The following is a 16,003-nucleotide window of genomic DNA, read 5'->3' on the forward strand; positions in this document are numbered from 1 at the left end:
CCTCTTTGAATGCCAGGGTTGATTCATGTGATGTGGCCCTCAGTTCCCTTCCTCTTTCATCTCTCCCTTTAGGTTCTGCTATTCTGCTTAGGTAAAGGGAGTGGCTTAGATATAAGATGCCCCTGAAAGATAAAGAGTAATAAAAGTGAAAACAATAGCTGCTAAATGACAGAATGGTACTAGCTGCCAGGCAATGTGATAAATGCTTTCCAAACATTTTGTCTTCTAATCCTTGTAATGGCCCTAGACTAGGTGCTGTAATTATCCTTATCAAGAAGTGAAAGCCTTCTAGAAAGGTACATTAATTTTGAGGTACCCCTCAAGGGCTTGCAACTAGAAAGTGGCAGAACCAAGATTTGAAATCTAACCTGTGTGTTTTCAAACTTCCGAATAATCATCTCAAAAGGAACATTTTTGGTAGATTTATATTGTTAGCATGTTCTTACTCCATAGCAGAAGAGGCAGCTCTCAGATGCTCCTGTGGAGCCTTTCATAGATGCTTTGGTACAGGGGAGAGCTGTTGATAGGAGCTCCTAGGAACTGCTCCACTGGGGCACTCGCTGTCTCTCACTTCCTCCAGGCTTCCTACTGGGGGCCTGAGGACTAGGCCAGATGAGGGGAACTATTTACCCAGGATAGTAGCAGAACTCTGGCTCAGGGGAGAACCCAGATGATGGTCAAGAAGAGGTACAAAAATGTTTAAACCAGGAAATCTTTGTCTAGGATCAAGCCAAAAGATGAAAAATGATCCTAAGAAGATGAACAATTGCAAAGTCAGTAGACAGGCAGTATGGGAGCAGCCAAGTAGGGAGCTAGATGGAAGGTTGATTGGGACTACACCACCACCCAGTAATTCCACTGAAATGGAGAGTACACTCTGGGAGCAGTGTGTTTGTTGGTCAGTAGCTCTGATTTTTGTTTGTTTCTTGTGCGGTGCTGGTTCCATAGGAAGGGATGGGCCTGTAGAGGGAATGGTCCTGTGTAGTGCTAGCCACACATGGCCTTCTGAATGCAGCAGGACATCTAAGTCATTTCTCTTATAGCCCCCTCATAAGTGATCATCTATAGCTGCTTTTGGTAAAAGTTCTTTCAAGGAATGTGTGCATTCTTGAATTGTATTAAGGGAAGAAAATACAGTAGAACCTCTGTAAGTTGACTATCCAAGGCATTGGAACAAACTGGTCAATATACAGAGGTCGTCAACATAAGGAACTAGGCTGACTGAACTGATACATACATGCAGTGTATGTCTGGTCTTTGAAAATTAGGTCAACTTAAGGAGGTGGTCAGTGTAGGAAGGTGGTCAGCTAGGGAGGTTCTTCTACTGTATGTAGAACAATAGAGCATCTCCCTTAGTTCCATTCACTAAGACCCTTCATAGACTCACAGATCTTCCCTTAAATCCAAATGAAATCTCAAACTCTACGAAGAAACCCGCCACATGGGTTATAGCAGAGACTCATTTGAGCCCCTTCTGTAATGTTCAAAATTAGAAATATCAGGGAATTTGGCAAATTCCAAAGTGTTGAGTCAGATGAAAACATAGTCCCAGAATTAGCCTGCACACATGTGACCTAAAAGATGATCAGAATGTTACTTTCAAAGAGTGAGGAAAGCTAAAAGGGTTTCTTATATTTTTTTAATGGTTAGTGGGAAACTTCTTAAAAGAGACACCAACAGTGACCCTTCTCCTGTGCTCTAGAATCAGACAGCTTGAGCTTAAAACCCATCTGTGAGCTGTGTGGTCTTGAACACATTTTTCAACATACAAGGCCTTCTCTGTGCCTTGTATCGCTCATGCTCAAATGAAAATATAGTGCCTGCTTCACAAGGATTCGATGAGATAATGTATGTATTAAAGCACAGTGCCTGACTCATGGAAAGCGCTCCAAAAATTGTATTATTGTTACCATCATCATACTTGGCTATGTTTATTCCCCTCCATTCTTTAGTTACTTTCCAAAGTTTATGCTCATCTTATGCTTGGGCTCCATCCTAATTGGCAGTGAGTCAAAAAAGAATTTACCATATACAAGTATATGCTAGAGAATGTGTTTAGGAAATTTACAACTGATCCCTTTCATACCAGCATCTAAGATCACAGTTACCTTACTCTTCATCACCTTCCTGTCTCATTAATAATAACACGACATGGAATGCATGTAAACTGTTATTTCAAAAGTAAGTAGCCTATTTGAAGTCATCTATAATTTCAGCCTAAAACTAACGATTAGGCTAACTTTCAGAAAGTTAAGTCACTAAGTAATAAGTAGTCTAATTCTCATTTGATTTACTACTCACTGAGTGCTAAAGTATTCCCTTTTTAAATCCAAAACTAACCTCTCCAAAGGCAAGCTCCCTAGTTCTAATATTTGAAAAATCTAATGAATAAACCTTTTATAGGGAAGAGGGTTTCCTTTTAGTTGGTTGTTTTCTTTGTCATTTTCTAATTTGTTTTCTACTTTTTAATTGCCAAAACAATACGTTTATGTTAACAAATCGAACAATTTGAAATTATACACGTGAAAAGTAACAGTCTTGCCTTTCTCACGGCCCTGGGATTTCAGTGTTAGAAGCTGATGTTATTTCTTTATAACAAGCTTCTGCTGATTCCCTTGGCCTAGCTTTCCACAGACATATCCAGCTCCACCTGCTAGGTTGAACCATACAAAATTGTCATTTTTACAGGTTCCCACTGTTCATTAATATCAACCCTCAAGTGGAACCTGATAACTAAATTTCCTGTTTTATACAGATGAGTTTCTCGTTCCTTCTTGGGTTTGCTTTTGCTGCCTCATTTTTGCTGGACACCCTCCACTCCACCCCCATTTTATTCTGCCTGGACATGTTTTATCTGCCCTTCAAAGATGTGCATCCTTCAGCTTCTTAAACTCCTTGTGACTTCATTGTCTAAATCACATATTCTGATGGCCTATAGCACAATTTAGTATGTCACTGTTTATACAGTGTTTAATACTGTTGTCAGATGTTTTGGGTTTTATCTCTAGTTGCTTCATGTTCTTCTCACTTAACGAGACTTAGTTAAGTACCTTGTGCAGAAGTGCTATGTTTAATGCATCTGTATTTATTCAAATGCTCATCTAAAGTTATAGAAAATGTAACAGTTTATTTGTTGAAATTTTCACAATACAGAGTCTCTTTTTTTCTGTAAGGTCATTCTGACATTTGTTCATGCTTCAGAATAGAGATTCTCAGGAATATATCCTTTCCTTGATAATGAATTTTGATTATAGGAGCATTTAATAGAATGGAAATCAATTACACAAATGATCTCACATCCTAGGTCCACTTCCAAAACAAACTGTTTTCTGAGAAAACTTGTGTTACCAAAATTGAGAGTGATTCCCCAGACTACTAATGATACTTATGTTACTTTGTCGCAACATAATAAGTATTCAGTGATGTGTTATGAAATGTCAATTTAGTCTCCCTGAGTTTTTTTTTTTTTTTGAGTAAAAGTCTAATAAAACATTAGTAATCATGTTTACATGATTCTCTGTCTGTAGAGCTAATACTAATATTACTTAGATTAATGTTATTTTATCAAAATTTGCAATTACTTCCTGCATATTGTGAAATTTTATTTTTTGGATAGTATTTAAGAGGTTGTGTTCATGAGTAGATAACACAGGCTTTTAAGGTATTTAAAATACATTTTCTTTGTTGAAGAAAATGATCTCCATCTAGTGGCCAAATTTTAATATCGCAACATATAAGGAAAAATAGGAAAGACCCCAGAATCAAGTATTTTCTGACTTATTAATAAATATTTTAGTTTTACTATGTAATATTGTGGCTAAAATCTTAAATGTTTTAAGATATTTAGCAATATTTGCCCCAAAACTTATAGTGAAAGGCCTGTATAAGTTAATATTTGCTTAATTCAATTGGAAAAATTATGATACAAAATATGATTTTTTAAAAATTTAGTATTTACTCAGTTGAACTGAGAAAACTAAATAAAAATCAAACTTATGTCTCCTACATTTACGTTTATGCATAGCAAGGTGATGGTATTTTGTCCTTTTTATTTAACAATAAGAACACCTTAATATTCAAGGGAAATCAACATGAAACATTTGTATATGTATTCACGTTATTATTAATAGGTTCTCTTATGCTGAAAAGCTGCCAAGACTATCTTCTTAGAAGAGAAATCTTTTATAATTCTGCTAGACAGAAACCTTTTAATATTTTCCAGCTCTATATTGAATACCTTCAAAAGCTCTCTTTATTAATTAATTAATTTTGCAAGAGGGTCTTGCTGTGTTGCCCATGATAGAGTTCAGTGGCATGATCATAGCTCACTGCAACCTTGAACTCCTGGGTTCAAGTTATCCTTCTCCCTCAGCCTACCAAGCAGTTTGGCCTACAGGTACATCATCACCACTCTCAGCTAATTTTTCTATTCTTTTTGTAGAGAGCAGGTCTCAAAATCCTGATGTCAGGAAATCCTCCCACCTTGGCCTCCCAAAGTGCTAGTATTACAGGCATGAGCCACAGCACCAAGCCCCAAAGCCCTCTTTAAATATTGTATCAGTCTTCCATGAAGACTTCTCACATATCCCAGCCTGAATTAATTGCTCATCTTTTATTTTTGTATATTAGTGTGCTCATAGTAGGTGCTTAATTAACTCCTATTTAATTAAACATATCTAAGAAGAGCTTGCCTGTGATTTCTAAATATATTAAATGGATAGAGGCCCCATTCCCCTTCTGGCCTTCGTTAGGATTGTCAAAGTCCCACATACAAAAGTGCCTATTCAGGGAAAACAGAAACCCCTTGTTTGAGTGTCACAAGCAAATTACTGTTATATATTTATGGTTTATATGATTATGCAATAAAGCTGGAAGACCTTCAGGAATAACAGATTATTAAATCCAGTTAGCTCACTGACTGGTAAATTCACTTTTCGGGGACCTGGTATCCTTGTCTGTAAAATGAGTCTGTTCAGCGAGATAGTCTCTCATTGTCCTTCCAGCACCAAGTGGAAGAAAACACAATTCTAAGAATCTTTTAAATTGGAGAACATGCTTATATCAGGTCAGGCTGGATTATGAGCTTTTTCTCTTCTGTTTATTTGATGGATTGATTTAGAGTTAGTGTTATTTGATCATAGATTGATCCATGATACCTCAAGCCTTACTCTTCTACATTGGCTTCCAATCTTTGGGTCATAACTCCATTAATAATTCCCATAAAGGGGCGGCGCCTGTGGCTCAGTGAGTAGGGCGCCGGCCCCATATGCCAAGGGTGGCGGGTTCAAACCCAGCCCCGGCCAAACTGCAACAAAAAAATAGCCGGGTGTTGTGGCAGGCGCCTATAGTCTCAGCTGCTCAGGAGGCTGAGGCAGGAGAATCGCGTAAGCCCAAGAGCTGAGGTTGCTGTGAGCTGTGTGACGCCACGGCACTCTACCCGAGGGCGGTACAGAGAGACTCTGTCTCTACAAAAAAAAAAAAAAGAAAAGAAAAGAAACAACTATTAAAAAAAAAAATAATTCCCATAAAGAAAATAAAATGTGTCTTTAAATTAGCTGGTTAATAGTTTGGATAAAGATTCTAACAGGGGGTGGTGCCTGTGGGCTCAAAGGAGTAGGGTGCCGGCCCCATATACCAGAGGTGGTTGGTTCAAACTTGGCCCTGGCCAAAAAAAAAAAAAAACCAACAAAAAACAAGATTCTAATGGGTAAAATGTTGATTGACTGCTAAACTTGAACTCATTTGTATTTATTCACTCAACAATTCTTTGAAATGTATATACCTATTGGGTTATCTTGATCTATCACTTTACTCTCCTAAGGATAATGAGAGTTGACTTTATTTTAATACTGGTTGATGTTTCACTAGAAAATCTCTTTGTGGATAGTTTATCTGGGTTATAATGACTATGATGTTTAGAACTGTGGGGAGGGAGGTAGTATTTTTCTCCCAATTCTAAAATCTATATTGCTGATCGTAGTGCTTCTAATTCACTCAATTCATTCAAACTACTTGGTAAAGTTTTTTGAAGAGCCATATCAACTTGCCAGTGATACTAACAAGACTTCCATTCTCTGTTTACAGAAAGCTCACAAGCTAAGAATGAGACCAGATGATAAACATTTTCAATTCATTGTAAATTGTCACAAGAAAGAGTGAAAAGTATCTTGGAGCCTAAATAAAGCATAAATAAATAAAGGGCATTTCATAAAGCTCTGGAGTATTAGGCCAGGCTTTCAGGTGAAGGCCAAGTCCTCCAGAGGGAATAGCAAGCAGTTAGGCAGGGGACAGGGAGGTTGGGTAGTTAGCGGAAAAGAAGGTTAGACAGGGATAGCCTGTGACAAGGAGGTGGTGGTTAAGTGAAGGCAACATGAATACCAATGGAGGAAGGCTGTAAGCTAAGGCTGGGAAGACAATTAATTGTAATTGAGTGCAGATGGTTAAGCCTTTCAGTCTGCCAAGGAATCTGGATTTCATTGTGAGCGCACTTGTGATTTACAGAAGGATTTTAAACTGAACAGTGACGTAGTCAGGTTTGCATTTAAGGAAGAATCATAGTTGGTACAGGGTAGAAAATGGTTTCAAGAGACCAGTAGAAAGGCTATTGTTGCTATTATAATAACGTTGATGATGGTTGATGAGAGTTGGTAGTGGGATGGAGAGAAGTAGATCAGGAGAAAGTACTGGTTGGATGGGTGTAGTGGGCAAGGTAGGGGGAGAAGCCCATTCTTAGGGGACTGACAGCATTAGGCATATGATGGGAACTTGCTGAATTGAACTCACATATTTAGTGATTTGCTATGTATTTGTTATTTTTCAAAAAGGAATTTTGTACTTAGAAGACTGTTTTTTGCAGAATGGTTCTTTTTTAACTGATACTGAGTTTAGAAATACCTGTGTCTTGTACCTGGTCACTTAACAACAATATCAAAAAGCTCAGGAAAAGAATGTGAAGTCAGTGTGGTTTTTTTTTTTTTTTCTATTGTCTATTTCAGAATTATCATTTTTTTAACAGCAGGAATCATCTGTAAATTTGATTCCTGCTAATTCCACTGTCAATTCCTAAATAGAAGCTAAACGTTTTGCTAAAACATCAACAGGCAAGTGTTCACAGCAACATAATTCCTTCTCTTTTGTTTTCAGTTTTGACGTGGACAATGGCACATCTGTGGGACGAAGTCCCTTGGATCCCATGACTAGCCCAGGCTCTGGGCTAATTCTCCAAGCAAATTTTGTCCACAGTCAACGCCGAGAGTCCTTCCTGTATCGATCCGACAGCGATTATGACCTCTCTCCAAAGTCTATGTCCCGGAACTCCTCCATTGCTAGTGATATGTAAGTAGAAGGGTGGGTGAAGGGAAGAGGGAACGCCTATAGAAAATCAAGTGAATTTAAATCTAGAGTTGATAGCGCAAGAAAACCAATGATTTTTATTCAACTATCTTTCTCTCTTGTAAACTTATAAAAAATAATAGAATTACATAAGCTATATAAAATGAATGGTAGATTTAACTTAAATGCACTGTCACATTGGATAACAAACATTTATTTTCCCAGAAACTACATTATCTGGGAAAAGTGAGAATTAAATTTTGAATGGAAACTAAAATTTCATTAGTTTATATTTACACAGGACCTGATTTTTAGTTACCCAGCTACCTGGGTATTTTCTAATATTTTAAAAAGCATTAAACTCACTCTGAAAAATCCCTGTAATATTAGAGTGGATAGTATTTTGAATATATTTCAATTGATGTATGTAAAAGTGTTAGGATTGGTTTGCTAGATAATTTGAGGATTTTTTGAGGAGTTTTACACAAATTAGAATAGTCTTTAAATATGAATCAATGGAGGCAAGCACAGAAAATTATTAGACAGGCTCGGATGTCATTTAAGGCAAGACACAGTTTGGAAAATAATTAAAACCGACAAGCAGGTTTGCAGATCATAGACAAGCTTTAGCTTATTTTCAGAAAACATTCCATTCTGTGTTTACTGGAGGGTTCCTATTCTTTCTATCTTCAGGAAGCTTCTAGATAGGTCCTCACGCTCACTCAATACCTACGCTGTCATTTTTGGCAACTCTATCTCTGCAGAGAACTGGCCTCCACTTTCCTCCTTTGGATCTATACATTTGTCCAGAAACATTCACCATCTTCTTATGACCCCATTTCAAAAACACATAACAGGTTGTAATTCGTCTTATAGGAATTTGACTATATGAGGGTGCTGGGGATCTAGAAACATATCATTAAGGTATGGAAATAGGTCTAAATGGGGGTTCTAGAAATGAGCTTGCGTTTTACTCATTCCCACAACTTATAGTTCTTGGTTGCTACTTAATTAATGTATTAATGATGTCCCGTCTTCTTCATTCTTGAACTACTTCCTTGTCCGGATGATCCTATTTCTAAGTTATTTTTATCCCACCTTCTTAGGTTTGAAATTCAAGATACTTACTTATTCACATGTAATGAAAATGTTTCTTGAGCAACAATGATGTATTCAAAGCTCCTTAACTATGGGGCAGTGGAGGCCTGGCATTTTAGACCATCGTGATAAAATACCGTGAACATCTCCTGAGCTATTTACAAAGGGCTATGGGAACATAAGAAGAGAAAGAGAGTTTCCCAGCAAAGGGAAGGGTGCAGAAGGTACTAGGCTAAAGGAACAATATTTGCTAAAGGAGAGACACAGATAATCATGACTCAATTCAGGAACGACAATCCACTTGATGTGAGTAACAAAACATGGCAAGAGAGAAAGAAAATTCAAGTGCAGTCTAGGGGGACCCAAGAGACACAGAAGTTTTTAGCAGGGGTTTGGTATAATCACATTCTTGTTCCTATTCTAATTACTCTCTTGAATGATTGAATACTGAAGGGACTATAAGGAAAGGGTTCATGTCCAATTTCACAGAAACAAAGCGAGCTAAATATGATGATGATCCAAGAAGTGTCAGTAGAGGGAAGAGGTTAGTCAAGAGGCAAGAGGCTGAGAGAATGCTGTGTGTGTATTTATTCTTGTGGGGCAGACAGTAGGGAAGGAAAGTAAAAGAGAATGCTAATGTTTTATCCTTGAATGAGTAAATAAATGTGATATTGACATGGGGAACAAAGGACAGAGAGTGGACAGGTAATAGGTAGTGAATTTGACATTTACATAATGAGGCTGAAGAAACGAGACAACACTTAAAGTACAAGGACTGGGAGCAATAATAACAGTCCAGAGGGCTGAGAGAAATTAGAAGAGTCAATTACCATTTTTAATTACAAGATCTTTGAGTGACAACTACTGAGTGGAGCCTCTTATTCAGGTAATAGGATTAGGAGCCCCATGGTTTCAGGAGTGAATTGAAAGCAAGTGCATACAACTGTTCAGAACATTGATGAGTAAAGTGGGAAGAGAGAACTAAGGCTGCCTGAGAGAGAATTAAGTTCAAGAGAGAAGTTTTTTGAATTCAGGATCCTTGAGCTGAGAGAAGGCTTCAGAAGATAGAGAGTAAAATTCCGTAAAAAGAAGGGTTAAAAATGAATCTGTAGTTCCTAACAAAAATGTGATCATGAGCTCAAGTGAAGAGACTATTCTTGGGAAGATAGTGAAGAAAACGGTTGTGTTCTTTAGGAAGACCAAAGTAGAAAGAGAGAAATATAAATTTGGAGATGGAAGAGGAAAATGTTTTGAGAATTTATGGTCATAATCTCTACATTTTCATTAAGGTAGAAAGTATAGCCATCAATGACCAAAGGGAAGAGGGATGGGGCAGCTTGAGAAGAAGGAGAAAGGCTAAAAGAGCCACTTTGCAGATCAAAAAAGGGACTAGAATAGGGGTGAGTAGAACAGTGAGCAGCCCCACAAACAATGACAAAATATTGAATGGGTGGAGGACCAAGTTGAACATTACCCAGTCCAACCTCATCAAAGGCAAAACAACTTTGGTTTAGACAGAGACAAAAGAAAAACTCATGGTGAGTTAGTGGATTCTATTTATATAGCAATGTGTTCTATTTTTTTTTTTTAATTATGGCAAGTTGATTTCAGGATACCAGATTGGTTTTCTTCATACCCTCTACTCAAATTAGTAAATGTTAAATACACACATGTATTTTATGAAAAGCCTACATTTGATATTGAAATATTACTTTCATTTCTAAAGCAAACTTAAAAGGAGGACCTCATTTTCTTTGTATCTCCAGTTTCCCTGTCTCATTAGACTCACTTGGGAATGATGAGTGCAGTCAGACCGTGACGCAGCTCTGTATGTTGCTGAAAAATAACATGTTGACATGTTCGGCTTTCACATCCCCCTGGGTATTGACATTAGAGCAATAAGGTTTTCCTCTGGCACCAACTGTCTCTTGAAAGGCATTCTTTATGCCAGAGAGATTAAGCTTCTGTGGGAAGCAAGGTAAATCTAGAATTAATGATTACTCTTTCGATATTCAATCTGATACTGCACGTATCTTCCACCATAAAGGCTTATGCCTCCTCTTCATCTGACTTCTCCTATGGCCCTGTGTAAACCTCAGTTTTCTCACTTTACTTAACTCATGATAATGCTGTGAACATTGTCCAATGTCTGTAACTCAACTGTGCTTTATAGAGAATGCCATTACCATGTGTTTTAATCACTCGATGATTTTATATTTATTGTTCTAGTTAAGCTTTCCTACTGAGAAGATTTCTGAGAAATTTCAAATACACACAGTACCAAATGAAAGTTTGTGATTATCCATTTGAAGAAGCTGTTTAGAAAAACTTTATATGTTCTTTACTTGTTAAATACATTGTGAAAGTGGGAAGGAGAATCATCACTTCCTAGCAGATTCAATGTCATCATCTCATCTTCTATAAATAGATATCAGTGAAATAACTGAGGCACAAGGAGAAAGTAGACTAATATTGTCGATAACAATCATAATACACACTATGTGTGCATATCACCTTTATTTTTCCAAATATTTTGATACCAACTTTCTCATTTTATACCTTCACAGTCCTATTGATAGGGACTATTATGCCATCTTTCAGATTATAGAGCCAAGATCCACTGAGCTTAATCTTTTCTTAAAACACAAAATACATTTTAATCATTTCTAGAAGAACAGTATTTTGAGAATGCCATTGTAAACAAAGCACTCTACTATAGCAAAAACTGCTGAGAAACAGAAGTACTTACTGACCAAAGCCAATGAAATTACTTAGTTCTATAAAAATTCGGTTAAGAATAAAATAAAAGCTCTGACATGTAATAAAGCAAATACACAACCAAGTCTTAGAAAATATATATGAGTCGGGGGGTGGTGCCTGTGGCTCAAAGGAGTAGGGCACCGGCTCCATATACCGGAGGTGGTAGGTTCAAACCCAGCCCCAGCCAAAAACTGCAAAAAAAAAAAAAAAGGAAGAAAATATATATGAGTCCATCAGACTAGGTTCAACTTAGAACCTAAAAATTAGCTATACAAGCCAGAAGAGAAAGTTCCTGACAGCTTCTGCTCAGAGACCAGTCTATTAAATATAGATTACATAGTATCAACTTAATTGTTGTTTTTTTTTTTTTTTTTTCTGAGACAGAGTCTCACTCTGTTGCCCTGTGTAGAATACCAGGGGTTACTATGGTGTCATAGCTTATAGCAACCTTAAAACTCTTGGGCTCAAGGGATCTTCTTGCCTCAGCCTCCCGAGTAGCTGGGACTACATGTGCCTGCCACAATACCTGGCTATTTTTTGAGATGGGGTCTCACTTTAGCTCAGGCTGGTCTCCAACTCCTCAGCTCAGGCAATCCACGCACCTCAGCCTCTTGACTTAATTCTTAAGAAAAATAAAAAAGAGAAAAATATTAAGTATTAGCATGAGTACAATAAATACATAAAAAATAAATATGAACTACCATTGATGGTTAAAAAATTTTATAACAGTAGAAATACCTAGGTAACAGAAGGTTGCCCAAGTGATATCATGAAGAAACATCAAGGAAATTACAGAATAAACAGACAGTTACATTTTTTATCTCTCAATATTTCAGCTTATGAATAACAGTTACTTCTATTGTTGCACCTTGTCCAATAATATAGTATGTATATCTAGAAACATACAAAGATATGAAATATTGCAAAGATGAAGAAGAAAATTAGCAATGAAAAGAAAAATAGAATTTAGTCATAAAACCATGAATTTATTAAATATAAGCTACCTGTTAAACCACTTAAGTTTTCAGAAAATTATTCAATTTCCCTGGATAACTAACCCTCTCGTCCCCATCCTCTGTTGAATGAACATTAACATATAGACTCCAAAGATGACCCGAGCAGCTCTTAGCCCATAATGACGTACTTCACTCCTACACACAGTATAAGGGGTCGGGGTAATATGTGCAGAGGGGCAATGAGGAGGAGTGAGTGCACTCAATATATCATAGAAAGCTGGTCACACCTAGGATAGAGTCCACTTGTCCCCATGCACCATACAGACATTTAGGACCTTGTTGATCATTCCCTTGGAGTACCCAATGGGGGCATTCTCCCAGTTAGTGGGCAATATCCTAATCCCCCAACCCCAAACTGCTACCCACTTTTTAGCAGCCTTCACTACTGGGCCTATGATGTGGGTTTTCAGTCATAGTCATTCTCCCTCATTTCTTTTGCCTACCGAGTAAAAGAATGATGTGTCTAGTCCTGACCTTGAAAACAGGATTGCCTGTTTATCTATTCATATCTTCTATTCCAGGTTACATTATTCTTCCTTGGTCTTACTGGGGGTCTCTCTAAAAATGTAATAAAAAGACATTTTGCATTACAAAGGTTCTAGTTCTCACTGGAACTACATGAAAAGTGTGAACCCCCTCCCCCAGCTACATTGCAGATTTCAAAATCATATCAATTTGCTATTTGAAAGCTTTCTTCCATTAACAAAACACAGAAGGTATCACTGCCCAATAGTCCCTTCCCCGATTCCTGGGTGTTCCCAACTGAGAGGGAACTCACTCGCTCTGTGGTGTAGGAGTATTGGGACTGGGGCCAGGATTCAAAAAACGTGTACTGAGGCACCCCCAAACAACACAGGGAACTCACATGGGTGCAAGACATGAAAGGGGTATTTTAAATTTTCAAGAGAAACACAAAAACATCTGTCAGCCACCTGGAAAACTAATAGCTTGAAATAACTCCCAGGTTCAAGTTTAGATCATGATATTCTTTTCTGTGACATCATCTCTTTTTAAAACTAGGGTTTTGGCAGTTGTAGGATCAAGAGCAAATGCTATGCAAAAATTGATGTGCAACAAGAAAGGCAGTGTCCAATCCTGTTCCATGGTGAGAACTTCCAGAGTACACAATAGTTGCTACGTCGTCAGGACATAGTACACAACAGTAACTATGGAGTCAGGACCATACTTCATTAAAGTATATGATCCTAATTACTTAATAACTGGAATGATGAGTTATTTCTTTTGGCAAATGGGTGCTGTAAAAAATATTGAAACATTAGGTACATTAAGAAGTGAGAGAGTTTGATAACTTCTGGGTGAGGGTATTTACTCATGTTCTAAGGATTGAAGGTGAATCATATCTCTGTGTGAAGAGATATTTTGTTAAGAGAAAGAAAAATAACTCAAAGTCATGAATTTTCTGGTATACTTTAAAGTGGAGAAGTTATCTTGTTTTTCATTTTGTTAGGACTCCAGGTAGACAAAATCTTCTATTATTGTTAAAAGTGCTATGATTTTTGTTAATGATCGACCAATCTTCTTAAATTCCTATGAGCTGGCCACTGTTAGTATTATTATTGTGGAATATTGAGGTAGACATTAACCCTAGCTACGTGTATTAAATTCCAGGAAGTTCATCGGCAGAATATTCTAAAATCATTATGTGCTAGAATACCTTTTGGCTACCTTTAAAAAAAAAAATCTGTTTCTTTCACCTTTATTCAGTCTCTGAGGTAATTTTATTTCTGATCCCCCCCCAGAAAAAAACAGAAGTTCAATTAATACAAAAATAATGCTTACATATTAGTTAAACATGCTTCTTCAATCGTTGGATAATTTAAAGTACTAGCTGAATGCACATTTTATATTTCTAATCTCACAATTAAAAAAATTAAGTTAAGAAATCTGATGGGCTGACATTTTGAATGATCATGTTTTTAATGCACAGGTAAAAGTGAAGAGTCAATTTTAACATGTTACTGTTGGGTAATGGGCCAGCATGTCTGGTTTCATTGCACTGTGCTCCAACCTTTCAAAATAATTAATTAATTTAATTATGTGTATTAATAGCTCATGGTTTTATCACTGTCAAAAGAATGTTTTTCAAAGAGCAACATCTACTTTTTTAAAAAATGTGGGGAGAGGAAATAGTTTAAAAATAAAAGCAGCTATCTTACAACCCCTGAGACATCAGATTCCTGTGAAAAAGCAAACTTGAATTGGTCAAAGAAGAATTGGCCTATTTTTCAGCATATCTGAAAAGAACACAACCTCTAAGAGCAATTTATGAGTAAAATAAAGTAAAGTAACTAAACTAAGGAAATCTTGAAAACTATCTTGAAAGAAGCACATTAGTCCTATAACCTGGATGGTGGTCTCAGTGCAGTGTGGCCCTGAATGAAGGAACTGTTGTTGAGAATTATTGACTCTCCCACCCCTTGAAATTTTTAGAGGCAGATGGCCATTGCAAAAGAGGTTCTGGTTCAATCAGCTGTGGATGTTGCACCTGGTGGTCTTACCTGCTTTCTTATTGCAAACCTCTTCCCTTTATATATTAAAGAAGACTAAAATAAAAACCATGGTCTGATGTATTATAAATAGAAGTTTTCTAGACTTTTAATCTTGAAAGTTTAGCAGGTGGTGTCAGGCTGGGAGAGTTGAAAGCATTCATTCCTGTCTTTATTTCTTTTTTTAATCCTACATAGAAAAAGAGACTTCTCCACCCAACATTGAGATTGCTTTATAACTATTATACTTATTTTCACATACACATAAATCACTTTTTTTTTTTTAATAGTCTCATTCTGTCACTCTGGGTAGAGTGCCATGGTATCATCATAGCTCACAATAACCTCAAACTCTTGGACTCAAGAGATCCTCCAGGCTTAGCCTCCTGACTAGTTGGGACTACAGGCTCCCATCATGATGCCAGGCTATTTTTTTCTGTTTTTAGTAGAGACAAGTTCTCACCCTTGTTCAGGCTGGTCTGGAACTCCTGAGCTCAAGTGATCCTCCCACCACAGTCTCCTAAGATGCTAGGATTATAGACATGAGCCACCACATCCGACTCACATCAATCACTTTAATGTTTTTTTTCTTGTTTTAGCTCCTTAATGAATTGTTCTCAGTTTCTCCTGAGTCATATAAGGAAAAATAATTGTATTTCTAAAACAGTCATGTAGTAGAAACAGTCAAGTTTCTTGAAATAAGATATACTAGTGACTATCACTAAATCATTCTTTCTAAATCCCTGTAATATGAATGATTTCATATGTGCTATCACAAGTATATATATAGAGAAAACCTCACACAGTAAGGAATATAAGACACTGGGCTTTGCTCTTAGATCCATGACGCTTCATAGTGTGATTCAGATCGGGTTCACTAAACAAACATCCCCATGTTCGTTACTATATAACCACCAAAGCCAGTTTTGTTTGCTTGGCTGGTTTTTTCGTTTGCATATTTGTGGCTAGTGGATATGATATTGGACATCACAGGGATAAAATATTATAGAACATTCTATTGCAGAAATAGGATATTACAGAAATTTTCTATTAGGCAATACTGTTCTAGAGCCTCCATGTTTACCAATATTTACCTCCATGTGGCTTCAGAAAAGTCTGAATCCATGTGAGCATACAGAAAGTAGCATGATCAAAAAAAAAACAGCATTTAAAGCTTGGGTTCAAATCCACTGACAATGTACAGTTCCAAGCCTTGGGATCTTAAGACCTGATAAAATTTCAAAAACACCTGGGATACTGACCTAGGGTTACAATTCTTTATTTCTCCAG

The 16,003-nt window shown here is 37.0% G+C and overlaps 1 protein-coding gene across 5 annotated transcripts in view; it reads left to right on the plus strand.

Moving 5' to 3' along the window:
- Nucleotides 1-16,003, plus strand: part of LOC128584991 (cAMP-specific 3',5'-cyclic phosphodiesterase 4D) — a 566,576-nt gene that overhangs the window by 335,363 nt on the left and 215,210 nt on the right. For all 5 annotated transcript variants that reach the window (XM_053590276.1, XM_053590273.1, XM_053590274.1 and 2 more), the window contains exon 2: nucleotides 7,144-7,335. In XM_053590276.1, coding sequence (XP_053446251.1) covers nucleotides 7,144-7,335 — 192 coding nt within the window. The remainder of the gene's footprint in view (nucleotides 1-7,143; nucleotides 7,336-16,003) is intronic.

The sequence above is a fragment of the Nycticebus coucang genome, chromosome 1 (genome assembly GCF_027406575.1).
Source record: "Nycticebus coucang isolate mNycCou1 chromosome 1, mNycCou1.pri, whole genome shotgun sequence".
In the NCBI taxonomy this organism is placed as follows: domain Eukaryota; kingdom Metazoa; phylum Chordata; class Mammalia; order Primates; family Lorisidae; genus Nycticebus; species Nycticebus coucang.